At 40.8% G+C, this 27,171-nt stretch overlaps 1 protein-coding gene and 2 non-coding genes across 8 annotated transcripts in view; all 3 read right to left on the bottom strand.

The window, feature by feature from the left end:
- NAP1L4 (nucleosome assembly protein 1 like 4) overlaps positions 1–27,171 on the bottom strand; it is a 49,621-nt gene that overhangs the window by 9,825 nt on the left and 12,625 nt on the right. For 2 of the 6 annotated variants that reach the window (XM_084855588.1, XM_084855597.1), the window contains exons 5-15: positions 26,729–26,870; positions 25,221–25,307; positions 23,379–23,510; positions 19,767–19,838; positions 16,049–16,188; positions 14,819–14,964; positions 10,007–10,029; positions 9,149–9,268; positions 7,055–7,084; positions 4,431–4,484; positions 3,236–3,273 (exon numbers count right to left, since the gene is read on the bottom strand). In XM_084855588.1, coding sequence (XP_084711714.1) covers positions 3,268–3,273; positions 4,431–4,484; positions 7,055–7,084; positions 9,149–9,268; positions 10,007–10,029; positions 14,819–14,964; positions 16,049–16,188; positions 19,767–19,838; positions 23,379–23,510; positions 25,221–25,307; positions 26,729–26,870 — 952 coding nt within the window. In that variant the 3' untranslated portion in view covers positions 3,236–3,267. The remainder of the gene's footprint in view (positions 1–3,235; positions 3,274–4,430; positions 4,485–7,054; positions 7,085–9,148; positions 9,269–10,006; positions 10,030–14,818; positions 14,965–16,048; positions 16,189–19,766; positions 19,839–23,378; positions 23,511–25,220; positions 25,308–26,728; positions 26,871–27,171) is intronic. The other 4 variants (XM_084855559.1, XM_084855569.1, XM_084855607.1 and 1 more) reach the window with 3 other exon arrangements.
- LOC146357790 (small nucleolar RNA SNORA54) lies at positions 24,726–24,852 on the bottom strand. The gene has a single exon (XR_014787073.1). It is a non-coding gene; the product is annotated as a small nucleolar RNA SNORA54 (small nucleolar RNA).
- Positions 26,330–26,456, bottom strand: LOC146357789 (small nucleolar RNA SNORA54). The gene has a single exon (XR_014787072.1). It is a non-coding gene; the product is annotated as a small nucleolar RNA SNORA54 (small nucleolar RNA).

The following is a 27,171-nucleotide window of genomic DNA, read 5'->3' as shown; positions in this document are numbered from 1 at the left end:
AGACCATCAGCCCATGCTGTCTTCCAGCCACATCAGCCCTTTATGAGGCAGACTTATGCAAGCCACTGTCCTATGCTGAACTCAGCCCAGAAGCTTTTGGCACATCCCACCATGCGCTGACTACGCTAGTCCAAGCCAAATGGAAGCCACTGCTGCTGTGCGAGAAGAAGTCCAAAGCATGATATGAGGGATGCATCAAAGGAATTCAAAACTTTCCAAAGCAAACAATATGCTAGGAGTGACCAAACTGTGACTTGGGAGCCTCATGTGGCTCTTTGACAGTTATACATGGCTCTTGAGCCAACAAAAGTGCCTCTGTGGCTCCTGGCATCCTCCTAAGACACCAGACTGGGCAATCCCTGCCCTCTTCAGCTCCTTGGGCTAGATGCACTGCTGAGGGCAAAGGGGAAGTATCTGACATGCAACAAAGTAGTAACTGAAGAGGCATGGACACCATTCAGGAGAGCCAAGAAGGAGGAGACTGCTGAAGCAGCATGGAGAGAGAACAGTAGAATCTGCCTAAGAGGCATGGAAAGGAAAGAATCAGACAGCTGCCAAAGACTGAAGTGTGAACAGTACAGAGAGGAGAGGGACAAGAGACTCAGCCGCAATGGCACAAACGCAAGCCCGGAGCAGAAAGAAAAGAGGCAGCAGCTATCAAATCCTGGAGAAGGGTCAAACTGTGGGGCCTTGCCCCCTTTCTCCTCTATCCATGCTCTGCAAGCATCACCTAGGAAGAGAGAGGGGATTAATTTGCACCTTCCAAGACAAATTGTTTGGCAGTGTTTGCTTGTAGGATTCAAAAATGATCTTATGTGATAAATTTGTGCAGGCAATGAGTTGGACATCTCATCAACCTGCAGGGCACCATTTCTAATTTGATGTTGAAGCTTGCTATGGCGTTGAAGCCCACATCTAATTCTATCTTTGATTCATGGAAGTATCCTGCAAAAGCATGACATCATCAGACTGTAAGAAATATATGAAGAAAATCAAAGTTTTAAGCCCAATGGAAGACCTTGCATTCACTGTTAAAGAAAATAAATCCTTCTGCCTTATCTGAAGTACATCACTCACTTCAAAGCAAGCAACTTGAAATGACACTATGAAACAAATCACAAAAACGTCATCTGAATATCCTCCTGGATCAGAACTGAGAAAAAAGCAAGCTAGCCACATTAAAATCATGCCTGTGTGCTCATATACTACTTTTCACATTTAATGGAGCTGACAAAAATTACGCAAATATTTAATGCCTGTGTAAAGGTCATGGATGTCTTGTTGCTATCAAACACTTAATAGTTGTTTTATGTGACTCGGATGGTCTGAAATTGGCCACTTCTGCAATATGTCTCTCGCTATAAAAACTATTTATTACACAGATTCAAGTTAAACAGTCCATGCGTACTGCATACTGATAATCTGATTCTGCCCGCTGAGAGTAGACAAAATTTGAACATACAAAGAAAAAGGTGAGAGAGTTAAGTGCTTACTAAAACTTCTAGGTTAATTCTAATATTTTTAGAGAAATATAGGCAGCACAAGACCAACTTGTTTAGAGAGGAAACAAAGTAGAAAGGGGAAAGACAGGCTTTAAGCTGAACAGAAAGGTGTCTATTTTTTGTCAGCATTATTTAAAAAAGACATATATGGGGAGAAACATTAGCAAATAGTGTATTCTGGTAGCTGAAAAGGAGCCAATATTTGGTTATGTTATGCTCCCATCATAAAAGCATAGTATATCTGGCACTATACTGAGTCTTTTAGGAATCCTACCAAATGATGGGTCATTTCAATCTATACGATTTAACACGTTCAGTACCAGAGTATTTACCTCACTATCTCAGAGATGCATAGAAATTAGTTGGATTGCAATTCTAAGACTCTAATGAGCCATGAATTTTATTTCATATATGTGGAATTAAGTACTATATGTGACATAGGTTAAAATAACCACTATGATAAAGCAGCTAAGGGAACAGTGATTTAAAAATCTTTGGACTATTTCTTTTCATAAGTATCCTCCTCATTATCTTGTATATTGATCTTCAAGGGATAATAGCCCTTTAGGCTAATTAAATCTCACCAGAATTTTCTCAAACTGTTATTAACTAACACTTACGGAGGTTAACAAGATGCTGCACTTTTAAATGCTGTGTAAAAGGGGGAAGGAGTGGTGCATTTCAAGGCACAGGAAAACCATGTAGAGGTAACATGAACAGCTAAGATGGAAAATTAGATTGCAAGAGAAAAATTTAACCGAGTTCATGGCTTAGACTGAAAATACACACATGAGCGAGCAGCAAAAGTGATGGGAAATGTCAACAAGTACAACTGTAGCTGCTGAATATTTTATGGCTTAACTTCAGTCACAATTCCCAAGGAACTACAAGAAAATGAATGAATTTGGGAAGCATTTAGGGCTGGTTACAGTAGCTCAGGAAGAGAAAGAGAATGTGTTTTTGTCCTCGGGTCGAGAGCCAGATATTCCAGGGTTTATCAGAAGAATTGACAATGTTTGCAAACAGCCTAGATGTAAAAGTTGCAAGTCTCACACTCATTGTTTAGTGTGACTTAAGAAGAATGCAACTGTCACTACTGAACACTAATATGCTCAGGACTTCAAAACGAAGTAGAAGCTTTGATAAAGCAGGAGAGATTAGCATGTAAGAGACAATTAAGATACTTAATTACACTATGACAGTATGTAGGAAAAAAGAAGATCAGGGAAATTCAGAAGAATTTCAGTTCAAGTCAACAGAATTAAGTGGCTGACATGGGTGATTGATTTGGCACATATAACCTGTCTCCCAGTTGTCAATTCTAGCTGAAACTCAAGAGTTTGGAAAACAGTTTGTAACAAGGCACAACGCTCTGAAGATAAACAGAACTGCAACTACCAAGTTCTGACGCCTCTGCAAAGTAACACTCACAGCCAACGCAATCACAGCAGAAATACGCCCATCTTAGAAGCACATAGCTAAGGCAAGAGGAGCATAAAGTGCATCAGGAAGAAAGGGAAGTTCCTATAAATATTGATATCACTCATAATTCCACTGTTAGAAGTCTTCTACACATTTTTCTAAATAGCAACTAAGTCCCTGAGGATATCCAAGTTAGGTACCCAATTTTTCTGTATATCAAACAAAACAAAACAAAAACAGGTATTTTAATGAACCACAAGCTACAAAAACGGGAAGCCTGCAAGTTATGTATTAATGGAATTCAACCTTACCTATAAATGAATGAATGATAAACAGACTTAAATTACACCTAAATGGAGAAAAATTGAAAGGAACTGTCAGCATGAAAGAAAAGTGAAATGGATAAAAAAAGACAGCAATAACTAGTGTTCCAAAAAATACAAGAAATGGTTTGTCACTTACAACCATTCTCCAATGTCATATTTTCAAGTAATCAAGCAAAATACTCTTCCCACCCACAGGATCTTTGTCACAGCCACTGATAAGCTTCAGTTGTCAACTCGGTTACTACCCTATCACTACAATAATTATGTGATGGTCATAAAACACACTATCTCCATCAGGAAGCCACATCGATTATTGTGCAGAGTGTGCTGGTTATGTCATGCAAGTCTAGGTGCACATGTCTTCATCAAGACGCAAGTTCAATTTTTGCATGTCAATATTTTTTGTATATTATTTGCTTTTTCTGCTTTTAAATAGGTCCCCCATCAACACATACTATGTATGTCTAGCCATCAGTGTAAATGAAGATTGCTTAGAACTGATCACAAGAGGGTGTCCTGGACATGCAGAAGTTTTAAAACAAGCCTATTTGGGTGTGGGAGAGACAGACAGGCAAGTTACCTAATCCATCTCAGAGCCATTTCACACATTTTTTCCCCCTACATGGCCAAAATATTCACTTAGGGGGAAAACTATGTATCAAACAATGTACAAGTGTAATGTGACAATCACACTAGTGTAAACGTTGCGGCAATTACATGTGTGGAAGTCAGAATGCAATTTGCAAACAGGATTTTTTTTTTACACATGTAGGAAAAGTGGAATGTGTAAAGCGGCCTTTAGTAGAAAAACCAGTGTACATAAAATAGAGAAAGCCAAAGGAACACTTATTCTGCAACAAGCCTCCAACTCTTGTAAAATGTGCATACATGCTTTGTTAAATTTATATGTAGTTTATATACATTTTCATGAAGTCAGCCAGAGTGTGTTAGTTATATTTGTGCCTTAATAAAGGAACATTAATCTGTACTGTTAAAGAGAAACAGACATTTGTTACCTTGGTCTCTAGAAATAAACAGTGAAGAAATTCTTCAACCCAAATTCAAGTTACATTGAACAAAAATAAAACTGGGTCTTATGACAACATTAGTAAACTACAATTCATGGTTACATGGCATACTCTGTAATGTGACTTAACACACATGCTTTAATAAAGCTAACCTTGGGTTCACTTTCCTCTTCATCCTCTTCTCCTTCTTCCTCACCTTCCAATTCCTTATGTGTAAAAGCAAAGAAATAGGATAAGAATGCTTTTTAGAAGTGCAATAAAACTGAACTTTGGTACTCACATTGAAGGTTCCTTCTCGGTGTGCAGAGGCATGGGCATTATCTCCTCCTACTGTTAGCAAGGCAGGCACTATGTGACTTGATTCCCACCCACCCCCGCCCCTACATTCCATTTCTTTCCCTGCTTGTAGCAAAGGGAGACTCATGTGGAATTTAAAGACATACAGAAAAGGGCGGGGGGGGGACTGTGAGCAGTGTGAAGTGAAACGCCGCACTCTAACTTGGTCGATATGTGCTGTAGGTGGCACCTGTCCTGAGGATGTGGTGTTGCATGCCTCTGTATGCCAACAAGAAGAAACTTGTTGGCTTAGGAGGCATCCAACTGTAGGATATGCAATAGTTGTGTAATATCCTGGGAGAGTTAGGGGCTACCCTAGGAAGGAAGAACAATGCGCTGGATCCTCTTGGCCCTCTCTGAAGAGAGGGAGATGTGTCCCTGGGATGTGCCAATGATGGTGGCCTAGGTGTTTAAGATAGTGTGACTGCTGTAGTTTCTAAGCTAGTTCACTAGGAATCCATGTTGTTCAGGCAATAACCTACTTGATCCTGGGAAACTTGACAAGTTGAGGATGAATAAGCCTTTTCGGCTAAGACTTCTGCTAAAGCTGAAAGGAGTTGCCCTTTTGCATCCTCTCATGGTCATAAACATTACTGCTCTCAGAATCACTGGTAGAAAATGGCACCAGTTTTGCAGCACCCTGGGAATTCCGGTAGGCCCTCCAAACAGCAAGGTCAGTGGAGGGCTTTGACAGTCTAAGAGGGTGAATTGCAGATTCCCCATCATGTTGACAGCTGGGGTGATTGTGGTCCACTACTGGGAGGGTTAGGCATTTCTCCACCTTAGCAGAGCTTGCGGAGGGATGGCTCAACTGTCTGGAGTTTCGCTTGTGGTTGATGAAGCTACTGCCAGTTGCTTCCTAATGATCCTAAAATGCTTCCTTTTTTATCATCAGGCTTGTTGGCTCACTTTCCAATTGGAGCCATCAGAAAGAGGCACAGAGAAGGGAATAAGTGATAAAAAAAAAAGGAATAGCGCTAAGAGAAAAAACTGTGGGTGCTTGGTTGTTGTTTGTTGCACTAATGAAAGACGAAAACAGAGGGCAGAGGGCAGAAATGAAGCAAAAGAAAAATGCAAGAAAGAAACTTTGGGTATAATTAGAAGGGCCTGAACTCAGCAGAAAGTAGAGGAAAGAGTAGCTTCTGCTCCAAGCAAAGGAAGTTCCAAAAAAGAACTGAGGAAGGCCCCACAGAGAGAGAGGTTCATTTGGGGAGGGGGGTCACATGGTTCCTTCTTCTGAGCAGTAGGAAATAACCCACAGCTGGATGCCTCTCACGCCAACTGGAGTATGTCTAGCACTGAATTGACTTATATTTTTAATGCCAAGATTTAAATTATTTGCAATCAGAAGTTAGTAACCCAGGATTATTTGAGTTAAATCCAATGTTATGCATGTGGACTTCCACTTGCTCAACAGTTTTCCTTCCTCCCCACTGCAGCCTCCTGCACATCCATCAAATCTGTTCCAGAGGGTCCCCCAACCCTGCCCTCCAGAGCAGATTTGGGACATGTGCGTAGGGTGTGGGTGTGCAGGTATAGTGGAAATTCGATATGCCAACAGAGTCTGTTCTGCTGGTGGAAGGACACCAGTAGATACAACCCTTTATTTTCACTAGCAAATATTCTATTGACCCTTGAGCAATCATCCTTTTAACATTCTGTATTTTGACCAAAAATTCTAGTTTTGCTCCCCATCTACCCTCCCTTTGAATTACTTTGCCTTTCCACATTAGCTAGCATGAGTTAGTACTACTCAATTCCCTCCTTGCTAATAACTGTCTCGGAGCACTAGAACATTTGAGAGGTTTTCAAATCTTCACTGTTTCCTGCCCCACCCCACATCATGGAGCTGTATTAACCAGGCCAACTAGATTCACTGAAACAGCCATTTGTACAAATATTTCCAGTGTTTTAAAAAAGCCAAATCTCTTTGAAAATGAGGAAGAGACCTCATACTATAAAGAAGCACTGCTTATTTAGAATATTTTCATGTAGAAGCAATACTGAAGAAAAAAACTGGACAGCACTCACTTCCATCCATCCACACACAGCCACACCTCAGAGCAAATATTTTGTATGGCGCCCAGTCTCTCACACCATTCCTGATGGGGCAGTTTCTTAAACAATAGAATAAAGATTGTTTATCAGCCTACGCTACCAGGAAACCATTATCTTTCATGAGTCTTACTTTACAGAGTATGACTTGGGAGGCATTTCATATAACAGCTGCCCAAGCATGGAGGTAGGCTAGCTCCCAACACCAGTGCAAAGGCTGTTAAAGAAGACAAGCCGTCCTTACAATCAGCTCATACCAAGGTATGCCACCAACAACGACACTTTTATGGCTCTGAAACATGTGCCTCCTTGAGTCATTGGGAAACTAAATATTCTCTTTCCACAAAGGAAATTGTGATTACTAGATAAACAGGATTTAACTCACCTCTTCTTCTCCTTCCTCTCCTTCTTCAAACTAATGATGGGGAAAACTTGATTAGGTCCTACTTTGAACATTAACAGATTAAACATTTAAATGAAGACATGCATTCTAGATTGTACCTCTACCCTTCCAATACATAACTACTCAATATTACCTCAACTGCACACACCAACACTTTCATATGTACACTAATGAAGGACTGAATATAGTCTTCCTATACTACCATCAATGTCATTTCAGAGAAGAAAAAGGTGAGTGCTGTAGTCAGACTGGGTTATTCCTCTAGAGTTCTTTCAGAAGAAGTGCACACTGTTTCATTTTGGTTAAATGCAAAATTGCATGGACATCTTAGATCACAGTATTAATCATTCTTGCCAAACAATGATCGTGTCACTGGCTTCATCTCTACTATTTCTAGGGTCAGCAACACTGTACCCACAGGCACAACAGTGCCCTAGGCACCACCACCCCTTGGTGCCTGCGGAAGCCTCCAGATCCTCCCAGTTAAAAAGGGCTTTAAAAAAAGATTTACATTTATTTTGAATTTTAAAATAATTTTTACCTTGGGCAGCTGGAAAGCAGCAGATCTCCATCCTCCCAACCCTCTCTCTCCCGCTTGCTCTGAAGAATGCCCCTGCTATTCTTCAGAGCAAAGGCAGCTGCAGGCCAGAGATCTGCTGCTTTCTAGCCAGCCGGCCCAAACTGAAATAAAGGGGGCAGGTTAATGTGGGGACTGGGAAGGCAGAAGTCTAGGGAAGCCAGCAAGAAGGTTAGGGAAGCCAGTGAGAGGGGAAGCCAGTGAGAAACAGTTGGGGAATGACTGGTGTGTGTGTGTGTGGGGGGGGGGATGTGTGTGTATGTATCTGTGTGATGGATGAATGGCGTGCATGGTTGTGTGTCTGTAAGTTTATCCTGAGAACACAAATGCAGCATATGTTTTGGGGGGAAATTATTTGGAGATTCTTCCTATTTTGAGGGACAGAAATTTGAAGGAAATTTTCGTGCTTTGCTAGAGTAGAAAATTGGGTTCAAAAGGGTGTGTTTGTCTTTTAACCTTACCAGTTTGCCTTTCTATGAAATGGGTGTTTTGTTGCATCAGTAAATTTTGTGATTGCCCACAACCCATGGCAGCCATTCTATGACTATGCCCAAGACACTTCATCAAAAATCAAAATGGGCCCAAAAAGGATGGAGACCCTTTAAGATTAGGTAAGAAAATGTAGAGGGCAATTATACTAGCAAGGGAAAGGGTCTGTAGGATACTGTTGCCTTAAACATGGGATAGTGTAGTGACTAGGAGACTGAGCTGGGAAGTCCCCAGTAAAATGTCACCCCAGTAATATTTGTCACCCCAGTCAAGTTTGGTAAGTAGCACTAGGCAAGCCGCTATTCTTTCAGCCTCCATCAGCACCTACGAGGATAATACCAACCAACTTCACAGGGCTATTATAAGGATTACTATTATACTGGGCACCACTGCTTTGAATGTTATTTGAATGCTATTATGGTTATTAACACGATTTTCTGGATGAAGAATTATGCTCTTAAGTCTTGAAACAAAATGTTACAGTGTGTCCTCACCGGGCTCCTCAGGGTTCCAGCCAACCAGCCCTCCCTCTTCCAGGTACTATGCAGGTATTCTCCCCCTGCCCCTGTTTTCTCTCTCTCTTTTCCAACTGACATGCAACATTGCACAACTGCTGAATATGCTCAATCCTCATTAAGCCTTTGTGGGTGGGACTTGCCCCTTTAGTAGTTTCTTTCAAACCGGTACAGCCGCCAACCTTGGGGGTTGCCTGAGCATGCCAAAACCTCCCAATGGCCTTGTTTAACTCAATTTCTGTCGGAATTCACCACCTGAGTTCGCTATTAGAGGGAGTGCAAAGGAGAAAGCAAAACTCAAATGTAATGGGGCTCAACCCGTTAACTGAGTAGAACCTAACCATCTGAGTAAAGTTAACTTGCCCTTAAAAAAAGAAACCTCAGTTCTCCTTTATAGTCAACGAAAGCTCAAAATGTAACAAAATGCCTCTATGCATGGGAAAGAAAATTTTTAGGTACACACACATTAAGGTAAGTAAGGTAAAGTATACATACATTATCATCATCCTCTATAGCTTCCCCAGTGAAATAGAGTACAGCACGGGGCACTATTCTTTCACGGAAGAAGTGCCCTACTTCAAAATCTATAGCTAAAGTACACTCTGAATCTTCATCCTGGAAAATTAAGAAAAAAGTATGGGAATATATACTACCACAAAGGAAACTTAAAATGTGTGAAAGATTTGAGATCAATACATCTTCAAGTTTGTATCTTTACCACATATTTAACTTTGCTAGAAGAGAAACAATAAACTGTGAAGCTTTTTCCTGCTCCCCAAACCTGAATTTTTTCAACAGTGCATAAAACACTGTCAGCATAATAATTTTTTTAGACGCAATCAATCATCTCTAGTCACTACTCTAAGCTGTGAACATCAATTTCAGATAAAGGAGAAAATACTAATTCACCACACTTGAACAATTTGCAGACAGCTCTGGAAGACCGGTAAAGAGATTAAGCAGTGCTTAGGAGACAAAGAGCAGAGGAGGAATAAGGAAATTAGAAGCTCCTCCTGAATAGATGAGATTTATATGCGCAACTTTTCATGCTGCTAATGAAAAATTGTGCATCCATAGTCCAACATGCAGAACTGCATCTCCAGGCATGAAGCAGGAGTTCAGAAATAAACTAATAGTTTGTTTAATTAAACTACAGCTGCTATAAACAGGCAGCCCAAGACATTTTGATGCCTGATGCAAAGAAAGTTTTTTTTTTAAATTGCATCCTTACCCACATAGTAGTAAGAAAGTACAATGGACCATCTGCTATACTTTGAAGTCTATTGCCTGAGGCATACCACATCAGTCTAATGGTAAGGGTATCCTGGGCATAAAAATTAAAATAAAACTTACCAGTGATTCTCCATCTCCTGAAACTATAAAAAGACAACAAATCAGTCCAAAACATTTAAAAACTCTACCTTGCTGCACATTCTCTTATGAGAACTATTCATATGAACTGTCAGAGCAAGAAATATCCTCAGTCTTCTGTGTGTCATTGCCAAGGGAGAATTAGTCTCCATTTTCAAAGTCTTTCAACTACTTCTCTTGATTTGCCTCTTGAACAAGAGCTTAGTGAAAAAAACTGTCAGGCACAAATAAAGTTTGTATATGAACACACCCCTGCTACATGTTCCAACATGGAAGATCAAGTGCTTATGCAGCTTTGGAACAAAAGTCCATAAGGGAACTAAGTTTACATCAGAAAGAAAGGTTGTTCACTAAGCTCATATTTACCTCACATAAAAGGAATTCAAAAGACATTTACTAACATTTAAAGTGCCATCATAAAATCAAAATGCAAGCACTACCATTCTGATATAGCTACACATTGCTACTAAATAATATGCTGACCCACAAGATTAAGAACTCCAGGCCAAACTTAGAGCTGGTTCATATGATAAGCATTGAAACACTTTGTGTTTGCAATCGTGTGGAAGAATTAACCTATGAGGCAACATGACCACACTGCTTCCTGGCAGTAACTCACATAAGTCTCCCTCCTTTCTTTTTAGCCTCCTATACTTGTGAGAATGGTCATTAGAAGCTGTGGAGCCCTGCTGGCTCATATGTTGCTTCCTCTACACAGCTGCAGTTCATTTCCCTTTTCAGAAGAGAAAAAGCCACAACTATTGAGTGCTAGCGTCTCCCCCCTTCTCTTAAAAAAACTCACACATAATCAAATTGCTTTTGAATTTGGAAGTTCAAAGAGCAGTTTGGGGGGCTCAAGGGACACCAACAGCAAAATAAGTGCTGCAAAACAGAGGGAACCATGGAGCCCAGCTCTCATCTCCTGCCAACACATAAGTGTTCCACCTTTCAATAGAACAATTTGAAAAGATCAGCCCAGCTGGACAATCAACTACCCAGAAGCTCACTTGTTCATTTACAAACTGCCCTTCTCTCTATGCCCACCCACATAACTGATGCACAAGCATTCTAATCAGATATCTGGGACACCAAAAGGGACAGACCACTTTAATTTTTTGATTAGGAATGCCCTTTTCTCGAATCTGCAGTGTGAAAAAAACTATTCTGGTTTTTCATGCAGATTATTAAAATGTAGGACTCTACAGCCCTCATGTGGTAGAAACTAAAACTCAATGACTATGTAACAGATTTACAGCCCACCTTTCTCAGCAACTAAAAAAAAAAAACAATTCACAGTCAGGTTGTTCTGCAGGTCAAATTGTAGTGTGTGACATGCGTACAAGATACTGGAAGTTTGAGCTGTTTAAATGCAATGCTGCAGATCTATGCGTGGCAGCAGGAGGAGGTTTCAGATCCCTATTAACATAAACATATACAACCTCTACTATCAATTACCTACAAAAAACCCTCACAGTTGAAAGGTTCCCCCACATCTCCCAAACATCCCTGTTTTTTAGGAAAATAAGTTCGGTACGTAGTGCCTGGCTAATTCCTTCCCTGCTAATCTGTTACACAGCCGCTTTAAGAAAGGCAGGGAGTAGGGAAAAGAGCCCAATAACCCTCATTTTCTTCAAAGCCTAGTGCAAAACCTCACAGTTGAAAGGTTCCAAGAGCGTAGTTCCAAGAGCATTATTTCCTCGTTAAAAAATCCAACCCCACAGAGAATTGTCGATTGAAAAACAAAAACAAAGACTGGTTTGCCAACTCTATGGTAAGAGGAAGAGGGCTTTTAACTACTCCTCCCCACTTAACAAAAAGAGGGTCCAAAAAGACTAGCATAGTTATCTCCCAAGAAGCCAGATGTGGATACTAATGGCAACACCCATTTTAATTTAGCTTTCATTTACAGACACAAGTCTTTACAGATCTTTAGCTCCCTATTAAGAAGGGGTAGGCAACCTGGTGTCCTCCAGATATTTTGGATAACTCCCATAAGGTTCAGCCAGCATGGCCAATGGTCAAGAGTTATGGGAGTTGCAGTTCAAAACATCTAGGGGGCATCAGGTTGCCTAGCCCTTTCTTTCATATTCTGTGCCCTCTTAAGTTGACCAAGTGCAGAACAGAGTTATTGCTGCATTCTCTGCTATATCATTATCACCCACTCCAGTAATGAACTTGGTGGCTGAGTGACTATCAATTTGGAAGCAAAATCGGACGTTCTAAAAATAAGGTAGTGGCTTCTACATACACAGAAAACTCCCTAGGTAGGCAAATAAGTTTGTAGAGTAAAGGAACAGATACACTAGCCTGTGAGCTTTCAGTATTAAGAGAATGTTGAGGGCATACAGACGACAGTGATCATCTCATTGTCTGGAGGGGAAACATTTGGGTTCACACTGAACAACAAAGACAAGAACACCTCCTTCCATGGCGGGTGGGAAGAAAAACATGTTGCACCCCAATCAAAGCTATACCTGAACCCTGGATTTCTCCATTGTTTTCTATAGGCAACTCTCACTTTTCCCCCAGAAGAGGAAATAAAGAAGGGACTAAAAGAAACCAAAGGACAGACTGTGTAAACCTATCAAGGAATCTATGGCTGAAAATAGTTGACATAGGGTGTGTTCACATGACACAACCCACCCTGCGAATAAGCAGTACAGTACGGGTTATTTTCAGAACCCACAGCGCACCTGACAGACAATCGGGCTCACCATGGGTTGTTCTGTCCCTCCTTCCCCCTCGATCCTCCACCCAGTATCCCAGGGGCCTGCGTGGAAGAACCCATCTTGTCTGCCCATCCTGGCCCCTTCCCCACTCCAATCATGCCCCCATTTTCATTCCTTGGCTTTAAAAAAAAACTTTTGCCCCCCCAAATTTCCACAAATGGGGCCGTAATATTTTTCCCCTACCCCAGGAATTTGCACAAATATGTTCATAATAGTTTATTTTTTTGCCAGTCTTTTGCAGTTGCGCAAGTGCACACTTGGGGCTGAAAAGTGTGTGTGTGTGTGTGTGTGTATGTATCACCTTGCCTTGTCAATGCCCTTGTATGTTTCAGCTGTCAAAGGGAAGGAAGTGCAGTATAACATATACAAGGACATTGACAAGACAAGACTGCGTATAGGCTATTTTAACAGCCCTTGACAATGACAGGTTGGTAAAAGGGGACACTTAGCAAGGCGATTCCCAAGGTTTTCAGTGTTGGGCTGACACTTTTGAGCGTCCTACTTCCATTCCACACTTCCAGCAAGTCCTTTTAAGAGAGATCTGAGGTTCACCCCTTTTCAGAGCTCCCATTCAGAGCAGTTACTGCCGTGGTTACTGTGAATGGGAGCCACGAAAAGGGGGTAGACCCTAGATCTCTCTTAAAAGGACTCACTGGAGATATATCTGACAGCCACAAGTGCACACTTGTGCAACTGCAAAAAATCAACACCCCTCCCCATGAACCTATTTCTGCAAATTCCCAGGGCTCAAAAAAACATACACGTACGTGGCCCCATTTGCGCAAATTTCAGGGCTGGGGTTGTTGTTTTTTAAGGGGTTGGCGAACGAGTGACAGCCCCTTCAACATGCCATTTGGACACCACCGGAGACGCTGTCGCTGGCAAGGAAGGCTTGAGGCAACTCAGGTGGGTGCGAATGGGAAGAGCAACAGGGGATTTTATGGCTCTGTACCCAATCACAGCAACCCACGATGGGTTGGCTTTGCCGAGTTCAGATGACAAGCCAACCCAATGTGGATAGAATAACCCCTAGAACAAGCCATGGGTTGTAAGGGTGGCTTGTTGTCAAAAAACAAGCCACCCTGCAGGAAGTGGTCCAGGTTTGGATGACACTCACGATGGGTTATCGTGTCATGTGAACCCAGCCAGTCTACGTTAGGGTGTCAGCTGGGAGAAAAAGCCTGCAATCTGGCCTTTGCCCTCAACTTCCAGGAACACTGAGCACACCAGTGTAGGGGCTGCTTCTGTGTGCTGGCAAATTTACCATCGGCCATCCCAGAGCCTGGTACCTAGACTGAGTGATCAACTGCCAGGGACCAGAAGACTGTCATACATACACCAACATAACCGTATTGTACCTGTGCATGCATTTTAATTGTAAGCTACTTTGAAAACCAAATCTATGCCAAAAAGGGGGCTATGAAATAAATGTAATAAAATGGAGGGAGAGGAGAGATTGGTCTGCTTGAGTCCCTAATAGCTTAACACAGTCCCTCATATCATATCTCAAATCATATCCTAGAGGTGAGCATCAAGGGCAGGAGAGAGAAAAAGAAGAGACGTATGCCACGAGGTTAACAGCCTTTCCTTCCCACACATCTCCCCCCACCCCCACCCCTCTGTCATATAGCAATCAAGTGCTCAGGTTCACGGCTTACAGTCCGCCAAATCCTGAGCCTTTCTGGCACAATAGGGGAAGGTTTCAGGAGGGAGAGAAAGAAAAAATGTGTCCTGAGCCCAAAAAAGCACTACAATGTTAATGTTCTGGGCTGGCTAGAGCCCTGAACAGAACACTTCTTTTGGCTGGGGAGTAGACACACTGCAACATTTTCTTGAATGAGCTCACTTGTTAGTTATTCACATATAAACTGCTTACTCATAAATTTAGAACTTACTCAGCCTCCCAACACTAAAACTTTTATGAAAGCTATTACAGCCTAGACAGATAGTATTCTGAACAACGTATCACTTTCAACTATTTTCTTCATGTTTGATAAATGGAAAAGTTTGCTAAAATATGCACAAGTACCTCTAATAAAGACAGATTACATTGAGCCAAGCTTACCTTTTATTGGACTGAAGAAGTTAAAAAATGAGTCATTGGGTACTTGTTTAGTAATTGTTCTGACTGTGCCTCGGCCCTTGTGTTTCTGTTTCTTTTTTATTGTTTTAACTGTAACATTTTTGCCTTTCTTCCAATCAATAGTACATCTGGAATTAAATGTATATGTCAGTGACATTAAAAATAAGGAGACGCTACCAAATGTTCAGTGCTTTTCAGATGAAAGGTTACCTCCCATGAGGATAGTGGTAGTTTTCTTTAGTACCACAACAGTGCTAGCTATCTCCAACCCAAGGAGATACAGCCTTGCTGTACAGAAATAACCATTAAGAAAATGGTAGAGCTCTACGTCCAAGCGCTAAAGAGAGTGATGCACAATGCATCTAGGCAAAAAGAGGGGAGGGGGAGCAATAGGAAAAAGACATTTCATTGGTAATTGTGAAAATAGCACTGGGGGGGGTTGGCAATATACTTCACAGGCACCAACCAATAGCTGCCTGTGACACAAACAAGTTTATGTTCTCTAGCGAAAGAGTCACTAAATTGTTGCTTAAGTGCTATCAACTATCCTACTATTTAGATGGTGCTGTCTAGTCAATATAGTTACAGATTAGAATTTAGAATTCATCTCAGGAAAATCGCAACACCTGGCAAAAAGACTTTAAAGAAAGGAAATAAAAGGAGAAGCCATGATGTGTAGCATATAAGGCTTTTGGCAAAGCAACTTCTCTGCACATTATATGCTACCTATTATGCTACCCATCTTAGGGAATAAAAGGAAACACTTTCTCTAAAGTCCTGACTTAAAACAAAATAAAGTATGCCACAATATTAGCACCCACATTTGTTTGGTTACAAGTGCAGTACAATACAATGCAGAGAATTTTAAAGTCTGGAATTTGTTCCAATTCCAAGAATTAAAGCTAGTAATAAATACTTTAGTAGCCCTCTGTGATTGTACATACAGTACCGCTACATCTTCTGGGCTGAGAAGCCAGCAGTAGTTTGAGAGATGCTGTAACTGGCTCCCAAAGCCTTATTCACCAAGCTTACATAACTATTGTATTACCAATGTCATTTCCTCCCCACCACCAAGCCAGTGGCTGAAAGCTTTATAGCATATATATACTTGCCATGACTTATGTATTCCATATTCTGGCTGCATGTATTTATAGCGTAACTTGACATTCAGAGCAGAAGCTAAAAAATTTTTTTAGAAATATGTTTCCTTACCCCTCACAGTCAACAATTTCAGGGCCTTCAAATGAAAAAGGATCCGTCTTATCTGGTTCTGACTTCATCTTGTACGTTTTTGTCAAAACTGAATTAGTAAAGTAGTCGTTGGGCTCGAAGTGGAACTCTAATGTGAAAGACTAAAAGATGTCCATTATTGTTCTAGAGTTATCACAATTTTCAAGCAGGTAGAACGAAAGCGATCAACTGTTAGTACTAGAAAATATTTGGATTCACAATGCCCCCTTTGTAAAATGTCTGTTGAGGGGTAGCATCTTAGCTTTGAGTTTTGTATTGTTTTACTAAACTGTAAAGAGTACATGATCAACACATACAGGGCCAGTTCACACATCACAACGGCAAATTTTGGGTTATTTAATCGATTGTTTGTGGGGATGCGCAGAATGCATGAGCTGTTTCCACTTTCTGTAAACAATGTACCATCTCCCCGATCATAGGTTGTGAATGCGTCCTCTGAACCTGGACACTCTTGAGTTGTTTATGGGTTAAACAAACCAAAGTTAACCCCAAAACAAACGATGGGTTAACTCTAGGTTGTTTAACCCATGAACAACCTAGAGACCTGGTTTACATGATTAAAACATCCCACTGGAGGTTGTTTAAGCCACAGTGGGCTGCAGCACATGCCAGGAAGGATTTGTATATTCAATGCCCAGCCGTGGCTTGTCGTGTCACGTGAACCCAGGGACCATATGTTATGTAAGGGTTATTTAACCCTTGAATAACCTACAGTCCCCAGATTCGTATGATACGACAAGTTTCAGCAGGGCATTGAATAGACAAACTGGCCACCCGTGGCACAGCCCACCATGGCTTAAATAATCCACAGTGCGTGTTCGATCATGCGAACTGGCTCAAAGTGTCCAGGTTTGGACGATGCACTCATAACCTATGATCGAAGACATCATACATTGTTTACAGAAAGCAGAAGTGGCTGGCATGCTCCAGGTGCCCCCTCTCTCCAAAATCGTGTGTTAAATAACCCACAATTTGCCGCTATGACATGTGAACTGGGTGACATAGTAGCTTATTAGTGAGTATCTTTGTCATCTATTACTGCTTCCCAATCCTGCGTGGACTCAGCTGGCAGCCTTCCACAGGCCAGATTCTGCCTGTGGGTTGCCAATTGTCAGTTACATATTTTAAGAACATACTGCTTGGACCTTGCCCTCTCTCCCAAGTTCAACTGCCTGTGCGGCTCACTTTTACTCCAACCTTACAGAATTCTTATGCCACTTGCCTCCTACATTTGAATTGTTTATTTTTTATCCCTCAATTAGTTTTAATTTTGAGTACATCGCCTGGTTCACTATTTCACAAGAGCTATGAGCACCTCACACAAAAAGGGATCAAGAAGAAGTCATTAAACTTTTAAAAATCACAAATATTAAATATGGATATTTTTCTCCATCTTCATAGCCTGTCAAAATTATTCTGATGAGTAATCATGACCATCCATAGAAGCACCTGGATCAGAAACAACTGAAGAACATGTAAGAAAGGCAGACAAATAGGATCAAGAGTATCAGATTCTCCCAAAAGTAAAATGGTATGTATAACCAACTGACAGATTGAAATAACCAACACAATTGTTTATTAACTATACATTGCAACTGAACAGAGCTGGTCACCCAGCATGTTCTCCATTCACTTGAACAGTGCCACTTCTTCCACCTTCTTGCCACTGCCGTGATGCTTAGCTAACCCTTTGAAGCTAGAAGAGAGAGTTGAGAGCAAAAGCTCTCCACATGAGCCAAGTGCAGTTTGCTACTCAGGTAGTCATTCACAGCGCAGGAACTGTTTTCGTGTTCAGGAAAAGTAGCAAATTACAAGGCTGATGTATTGTGAAGCTTGCAATGCAAAAGAACAAAAAATCAAATCTCTAGTTTCTGCTCTAACCACACAAGTTGCAACTTTACCGTATGACTTGAATATCCACAATATGATCCAAGGCTCTGCTGTACCAAAAACAGAAGAGGCAAACCACAAAGACCTTATAACCCAAGCAAGATGTGCTGATAAGAGTTCTCACATATTGTTTAGCTCCCTAACTGGCCTGATGTGCCATGGTAATCAGCTTGGAATACTCCCAGGAGCAACAGGATGCTACAAGAACAGCTGTTCTAGCCAGAGAGTTCTGTTTATAATACTCGTCAGTTCCCACAAAAGAGAAGAGGCATAAATTTCTCTTCTTCCTCTTAAAAATGTAGTTCTTATCCTTTAACATACAACAAGTAAAATATAAACCCAGCATATTAGGTACTAGTAGAAGATTGAGCATTGTGCCCAATTTGACTGTATCATTTTTTGAATTGGGGTTGAATGGAACCCCTTAAAGTCCTACTTTGAAATAAATATGATTTTATTTTAAAATTATTCCAGTTTAACATAAAAATATATTTTATTAGTATCACATTCCCAAAATTTAAGTGTAACAGAAAAACTACCAGGGTACACTGGATCCCTACTGTGGGACTGTTCACTGTGGTGAGTCTACAGCATGTGCATAACCCATGGTCTGTTTTAAGGTTATGCGAGGGTTGTTTAACCCTCACATAAGTTATGCACACTGGGTTCGCACGACACAACAACTCTTGAGTGGGGTTTGCATATGTGACATGACACCCACGGACACAGTGGCTCTGGGTGTGTGAACCCAGCCACGCTAACAAACCATGGTTTGTTAACTACGAACAACCGACAAAGAGAACCCATAGTTTGTTGTTGGGTTGTGTGAACTGCAGATTGTTCATGGTTAACAAACCATGGATTGTTAGCATGCTTGGGTTCATACGACAACTCAACATACTCAACCTTGAGTGTGGGTTGGTATGTTGGGTGAACCTAGTCAATGGGCAGGTTTGCACAACACGCTACGCCACCCTGGCAAACAAGCTACAAGTATTTCCAGCAACTGCTGGGGTCCACAGTAACCCCACTGGCTTAGGAGGTTTAAATCATCTCCAAGGAAAATTAAATCCAACAGATCAGTCCAAACATATATGAAGAAAGATAATGATATGGGATATACCCTATGAAAGTAAAGCCATGTAGTGCTACTGAGCAATCAGCAAAGGGCCACATAACTTTGAGGGTTTGCAACACCCATAAATTAGGTCAACATAGTACAGAACTCTGTATGAAGGCTGTTGACTTTGTATAAAGTCTGCTCTGCTCTGTATAAAGAGCAGTTGACTACTGAATAGCTTCTCTTATTCTGAAATAAATGCTCCACTATGTAATTTTAGCTTCTTTAGATTTCACTTGCATACAGACCTATAGAAATAGCTCTAAGAGAGAACTTAATGACAATTTAAAATTTGTAGTGTTAATAAAGGCCATTAACACCCCAATTGAGAGACTAGGAAAGACCTACAGCTTCTCTAGCTCCATGGATCAGAACATATTTCAAAGCTGTTTAAAAGAAATTCAAATGCAAGGACCAGATTTTTAATCATCTTTACTTTAATTAAATGTCAGTAGCAGTAGGTGGTGCTATTGTTGTAACTATACTTTTTTAAAGACTGCTCCAATACAGAAGTGTCCCTTGAGAAGCAGGGCTATGAAGTTCCTATTTACTAACTTGATACAATAAGAAAAAAATTGAACAGTTCTATACGATAAGATAAAAATTGAACAGTTCGTTAATGCCCACCATGCCACTCCAGATTATATTAAAACTTAAAACAGTACGAACCATAGGCTGTCCTGGCTCAGAAAATTTCACTTTGATATCCTGCAGATGCTTCAAAATTGGTTCATCATATTCCTAAATATAAATGGGAAACATTAATGATGAAATACATGACTTGCATCGCATGTACTCTTCCAGTGTAAGTTCTTAACTTGAAGTATGCCATCTTTGTTAACTGTTTTTGCCTCAATTCTTGAGTCAACTTTATTGTGATTAAAAGGTATATGTTAAAGAAGATTGGACACTTTTACTTTTATAACCACTGGCATATTCAGTGGATTATTATTTTAAGAATGGTTAGTGAAACGTACATCAGAACTCTGTATACACAAAAAACCCCTTAAATGTCATAGACAGTCCTTGCCCATAGGCTACGCCAGAGAAGACACAAAGACAGTGAGGGATGGAAACGGGAAAAAATATAGGCAAGGCACCAATCCCAACAGAAAAAGGCATTTGCTGTGGAAAGCAAAAATCCAAGTTTTGAGTGGTTTCTAAAGGCAATGTTAATACTGGGGGAGCAGCAGGAAAAGAAGAAAAAGAACGTAATTTGGCTTATCTGTGATTTCTCCTACTTGTTCTCTAAGCAGAGGCCCAAAGAATGAGTGCTCTCCTCTCTATCCACCAGTAGGCAGGGTCTTTGAAAAAAGACTCTGCCAGGGACTGGATAAGGAGGCACCTCCCACTTCCTCTCTAAAGCCAGTAACTACTGATATAACAATATCTGACCCCTGCTAAATGACTAGTGCTAAAATTGAAAAGAACCCTCCAAGAAGTAAGGACCAGAAGACAACAGAAAAAACACAAGGCAGGTCACGAATCCCTGCTCAGCAAACAAGAGCAAATTCAAAGGTTAGTCAAATTCTCAGTTCTCCCTACTTTTCCCTTCCCAGTAGTTCAAACACTGAAGTGTAACCTCACTTGGAGAAAGTAGTGTGGCAACCTTAAAGCATTCCCCTTAAGTGGGAAACAAGGGAGACTTCTGCCTGCAGTAAAGATGGTGCCTTTGGGAGCTCCATACTTGCCAATTTTTAATATATATTTTCTATAATTATGTTTTTATTGTATTTTAATGTATTGTCTTAAATGTAATTGTTTCTGTAAGCCACCTTGAATAGCATTTTTGGTAGAAAGGCTGGGTACACATAAAGTAAATAAATAAATAAATAGTATTTGGGGTTTAACACACAAGTCTAATCCATTCCGAAGGAACTTCGAAACTATTGGGGGATGATTCAAGAAGTCTGGCTTAACCTAATAGTGAAAAACACGCCCAAGGGCCCTGATATACTCTGTTAGTGGACAGGAACCTCAGATGTGCCACCTACTCCAGCATAATCACACAAAGTGGGGAAAAAACACTGCTTCCCAACTGATCAGGTAGAGATGATGGTACCCAGGCTAAAGGCTGAAGCCTAAAAAGGGGGGGAGGGGAGTCTTAAAGGAAAAAGATAAGCATCCCTTGACAAGTGCCTGAAACTCCATGAGTTAAGTGGGCTTTAATAGTTCTCTTCCGGGAAGAGCCAACTATGAGAGCACAGTGCACCTCTGAGTCATTAAAGCCAAACTGGAATGGATGAGTCATAGTTAAAGTGTTCAGGAAACATCTGCATGTGTCATCCAAGATGGAGTCAAAATGGAATCTAAGATACTTGTGGCAATATGGCTAGGTCTCACACAAGTCAACACGGATTGCCAGTAGCAAGAACCAATTTGTTCAAACTGTTTGACCAAGTAATGGCAAAGCGACGCTACATCCAGGCTGATGTCACAAAGAATGCTACAGAGCAAGCCACATGAAATGTGCACGCTAATAAAGGAGTGTAGTATGCTTCTCCAAACACAGTTCCTGTTGCTATTTGTTCAGCCAGGTGAGAGGACTGTTCAAAATGTTACCAACAAGGCAGCAGGAGTCCTGACCACCATCACATTAGGCATAGGAGCCCTGCTGGATGAGAACACCTTGTTTCCAACTATGGCCAGCCAGGTGTTTTGGAGATGCCCAAGGGCCATGAAAGTAAACAGCTCTGCCCCCCCTTGTCTGCCCCAGCATCTGGTATCCAGAAGTAAATTGTTTCTGCGCCTAGAGGTTCCATTTAACTATCATGGCTAACAGATGTCCTCCATTAATTTGCCTAACCCCTTTCAAAGCCATCTAAGTCTTAGTACTTAGTACATCTTCTTGCAGCAAATTCCATAGATTTAATTACTGAATAGATTGTGTAGAGGCAGACTCATCTTAGTCTACTCTTCAAGGGGAGAGCTAGGCCAGGGTCCAAACCCACAGGAAAGCAGATGCCTAGGATTTGGCTGCAAAGCCTGTGCCCAAGACACCACTTACTCCTACCAACTTCATGTTTTCTTCTGCACAGCAGAAAGAGACACAAGAGGCAGTTATAAGGCTGGCTCTGACCACTGTTGGCACTCTAAAACTGTGGGCGAGGAAAGGTTCAGCCCAGTAAGTGCAGATTTAAGACTTTTGTTTCTTTCTTTAATTTATATCCTGCCTTTTTGCCAGAATTGGTGCTCAAAGCAGCTAATAATAAAATACAGGTTGAAAACAAAATCTTCATTAAAATACAACATAAAAACAGATCCATAAAAACACAATTAAGAAAGCCATAGAAGAAATAGACAGCACCCAACTAATTAAAACCTACTTCAGGAACAGACCAGCTTATATGTCCGAGGCCTACCTGAATAGAAACGTCTTTGCCTGCTGGCAGAAGGAAAACAGAGAGGGGGCCAACCTAGCCTCTCCTGGCAGGGAGTTCTAGAGCCTAGAAGCTGCCATAAAAAGGTCCTATCTTACGTCCCCACCTGACGCAATTCCAATGGCAGGAGGACTGAGAGAAAGGCCTCCCCCACAAGGATCTTAAAACCCAGGCAGACTCATATGGGAGAATGTGGTCTTTCAGGTAACCTGGTCCCAAACCATATAGGGCTTTATAGGTCATAACCAGGACTTTGAATTGTGCCTGGAAATAGACAGGGGGCCAGTGAAGCTGTTGAAATAAGAGCGTCATGTTTTCTCTGTAACTGGCCCTGGTCAACAGTCTGGCAGCAGCATTCTGGACCAACTAAAGTTTCCAAACACTTTTCAAAGGCAGCCCCACGTACAGCACATAACTGTAGTCCAATCGGTAAGTAACTGCGGCAATATGTAACCATGGCCAGATCAGACATCTAAGAATGGGTGCGGTTCTTCATGCAAATAAAGGTAAAAGCTGAGCAGCAAACACGATGAGCAACCTTTTCCAATGGAAGCAGGAGAATGATTGGCTTTTAAGAGGGAAGTGCCTCCTAATTCTGTCTCAGCTAAGTCATTCTTCAAAGTACCTGCCCTTTAGCAGATGAAGAGAATACCAGACATTTGGACCACTGGGAAGTAACAAGCAAGGAAAAAGGAATGCCAATACAATGATATAATACAGAACAAAGTAGACTAAACCTGTAAATTGTAATGTAATTAGAAAAACCCAATAAAATTCTTATTATAAATATGACTAAATATTATTAATCATAATCCCCATTTCCAGGCAGGGTCTATTTAATATTTAAATTGAGATGGCATACCTTTTACATGCTAATCAAAATATCCTTATAATGCATTACCTGTACTAATTCACTCAGCATATCTACATTTCTAAATATTGTGAACCAAAAATCTGGGATTCCTTTGGGGTTTGTCTCCTCAGCTGCTCCTGCTTCTTTTTCTTCTATTACTACTTTATTTTTCAGGTCTCCCTAGAAACAGAAGAGAGATGAACTTATATTAATTTTTAAAAATTCAGACCAGGAACTCTTCAAATATATTCCAAGTTTCTTGAGAATTGTAAATACTTTGTTTGCTAGGTGTCTTCTCAATTTTCTTAAAGCTAACCAGTTGTCACTCCGTTACCAAAAGTAATCACTCGCTTACTACTACACTTAGAGGAGGTCCTGTACTTATTAATTTGGAAGTGGAACAGAATCACCCCAAAATAAGGTAGCAGTTTCTGCATACTCAGGAGACTCCCAGGTACACAGAAAATGTGTCCCCTTTCCTTTCCCAAGCTCCTAAAACCTTCCCCTGCAAGCCCTAAACAGCAAAAGGCTTCTGTTTCAAGCTGGCTGGAGCTGGGATTGAGTATACACTGCATATGCTGAATAAAATGCAACAACTGATCACTAAAACAGTTGAGCCATTTCACTTACTCCTCATATCCCTATATGGTGCCAGCTACCATTTGTGTGAAGCAGAGAGTAAAAGGAGGGAATAGGTGGCTTGGAGGATAAATTAGGGTAAAGGCTTTTAGATGTTAATGTTAAAAGGTGCTGCATTCAAGTTGCTATTCCTCCTGCTGATCTGAGGAAAGCAGAAACAACCTCCCCAAAGAGGAGCCAAATTGCATGTGCCCCTTTGCCTAGCTACGTGATCGTTTTCCACCACTGCCCACCTGTCCCTTTAACCTTGAGACAGGCAACCAGAAGAGGCCTACAGTTCTGTTTCACCATGGCTTTCTGCCACCTCCTCAACTGTGCTATCCCACAGCATGAATAATTCTGTACTGCTGATTTCTGTGGTCCCACAGCAGCAGAGGAGCCTATACAAATAAAGATGAAAGAGGAGAAAGGAAAGTGTATGGTTGGATGGAACACAAGAGAATAGCAGCTATGCTAAGACCACTTGCAAGGCTGTTTGAAGTGACTGATAGTAGTGACTGCTTGAAGTGACTTGGAGAGGGGCAAAACCACAGTGATCTGAAGGAAAGAATCTGGGAGATGCGTTCTGAATCAATCTTTCAGCTGTGATGTTTAGATAGCAAATAGCAAATAATATAATGTGACATTAAATGGAATGTGATATGTTCATCCCAGAGCAGATGTGTGAAAACAGACCTGGAGATAGTATTTACTGATCAGCAAAAGCAGAATCCAAACTGCAATAAAATTCATCTTCCTCCTCCTAACACACACACACAATGTCACCCAAAATAGAGAAGACACAGGCAGAAATAGCCAGCTTTTTCTCATCTTGGCTCTTACTATAGCACTGGAATGGAACCCGTTATCAGAAGATGCTGTCAACAGGTTATGAACAGTGCAAATGACCAGTATCAATAGCCAGCCTTGAGAACCCTTGAAAAGACTTCATACAATTTCTTATAAGTGACAGCTGCGTACTAAAGAGCTAAGCCTAAGACTAAATTACAGTACTAGAACTAAGTTATATGGAAATGTTCCAAAAGTTCACCTAATGAAACTGAACATGTTATTTTCTGAAGCTCCAGAAAAGGAAAACATCTCAAAATATCCTACTCACTCAAGCTGACAAAACCTCCCAATGTGCTCTGCCAGGAGACATGTATTATTTTATTGTGATCACTTAATAGAATTTATAGGAAACGTTAAAGACCACATCTTAAGTTATTTTACTAATTCTGTCTTTCAAATAACTGGGTTTTTTCTACTTACGGCTAGTTTTTCTTCTTCCTCATTTTCACTGTGCCACTCTGCCTCTGTCTCTGTAGGTTCAGCACCACCAGTGATAAAATCCTTTCTCTGTGCAAGAGTTGTATAAAAATTGAAGTCACATTATAACATACTAAGGTTACCTACCCAACAGGAACATGAGTGCTACAGAAAACTGAATACAGTGGTTCCCAGAGTTTGCTCAAATGAGTTAGTGATCATATGAACTACATATTCAGAAGTACCAAGAATATACTTTACTTTTACACCTCTAACACTCCCAAACTAATTTATCTTAAATCAAATAAGCAATATTTGAAAGAGAATTGGACTTCTGGCAAAGTAAATACTCCAACCAAGGTAAAATGTAGTGAACACCCTTTAAGCATTGTTTTTAGCTGTGCTTTCATTTACTTATTCTAACTTAACAAAACCTAAATATGTTTTAATGGTTTTCCTTTTATTCCTGAAGAGAAGGTAAAGTGAAGGAAGTACATACTATAGCTGTGTATCTGCTGAAACATAAAAATGACCAGTTCAAACATATAACACAAAAATTTGATGTTAAAAATCTATTAGTTCCTCTGACAAGAGGACCATTCTCCCTGTTGTTCTCATCCCCCTTTTGTCAATACACACAAAACCAGCACATTAGTACCCAGGCCTCGAGAACCCTTAAAATGGCTTCATACAAGTTCTTATAAGTAACAGCTGCATACTAGAAAGCTAAGCATAATTACACAGTATGGAAGAACAATAGTTTTGGAACACAGGAGGATAGCAGCCACTCTAAGACCACTTGCAAGGCTGTTTGCAGTGACTGATAGTGGTGACTGTTTGAAGTGACTGATAGTGGTGACTGTTTGGAGAGGGGCAAAACCACCATGTTGTGAGAAGAATTTGGCAGGTGCAATGTGAATCAATCTTTCACCTGTGCTGATAGCAAATACTAAATAATATAATGTGACATTAAATGGAATGTGATATATTCATCCCAGAGCAGGAGTGTGAAAGCAGACCTGGAGACAGTATTTACTGATCAACAGAAGCAGAATCCAAACTGCAATACAATTCATCTTCCTCCTCTCCCCACCCTTTTTAACTCACACACACAATGTCACCCAAAATAGAGACGACACAGGCAGAAATAGCCAGCTTTTTCTCATCTTAGGTATTACTATAGCACTGGAATGGAACCCATTAGCAGAAGAGCCTGTCAACAGGTTACGAACAGTGCAAATGATTAATACCAGTAGCCAGGCCTTGAGAACCCTTAAAAAGGATTCATACAAATTCTTATAAGCCACAGCTGCATACTTGAGAGCTAATCTTAAGAATTACACAGTATGGAAGAACAACACTTTGCCTTGTTCCGCCTAATTAGAACCTCCTTAGTAGTGGTAAGAGTTGTTTCAATGACAAAACATAAGGCACCTTTTTATGAGTTTTATTTAGAAGATTTACAAGTGAATTTACATGCCTAATACCACCCACCACCACCCTCTCCTTACCTTATCAAAGAGAGGCTGGTAGAGGGCTGCGTATTTTCTCTCTAAATCATGAACTTCTTCATAAAATTTAGCTTCTATATGGGCACATTTCACTTGAAGCTGTTTCAAGGCATCAATTCTTCTTTTCACTGCTTTTGGTAAGCTAGAAACAAAGGTATTAAAAATTTATGTAGCAGTAGTATCTAGTGTCTTCCACCCAATTTTGAATGCTTCCCCTTTTCAGCTTTTTTTAAGACCTCACTGACAGCTGCGAGAAAGAGCCCCTAAAGGCAACTCCATCCATTTTTTATACCATCTAGCCTGACAAAGAGTTCTAGAGAACTTGAAACCTTGCACAATCTGTTATGACACTTTGATTGGTCTTCTAATAAAGGATCTTGATCTTGGATTTTTTCCCATTTAAACTTTGTAGTTCAACAGAGGAGAGTACAGTGGGACACAAG

The sequence above is a fragment of the Heloderma suspectum genome, chromosome 1 (genome assembly GCF_057233095.1).
Source record: "Heloderma suspectum isolate Gila_16-S chromosome 1, 16-S_ref, whole genome shotgun sequence".
Classification (NCBI taxonomy): domain Eukaryota; kingdom Metazoa; phylum Chordata; class Lepidosauria; order Squamata; family Helodermatidae; genus Heloderma; species Heloderma suspectum.
This window is presented reverse-complemented; position numbering and strand designations above follow the sequence as displayed.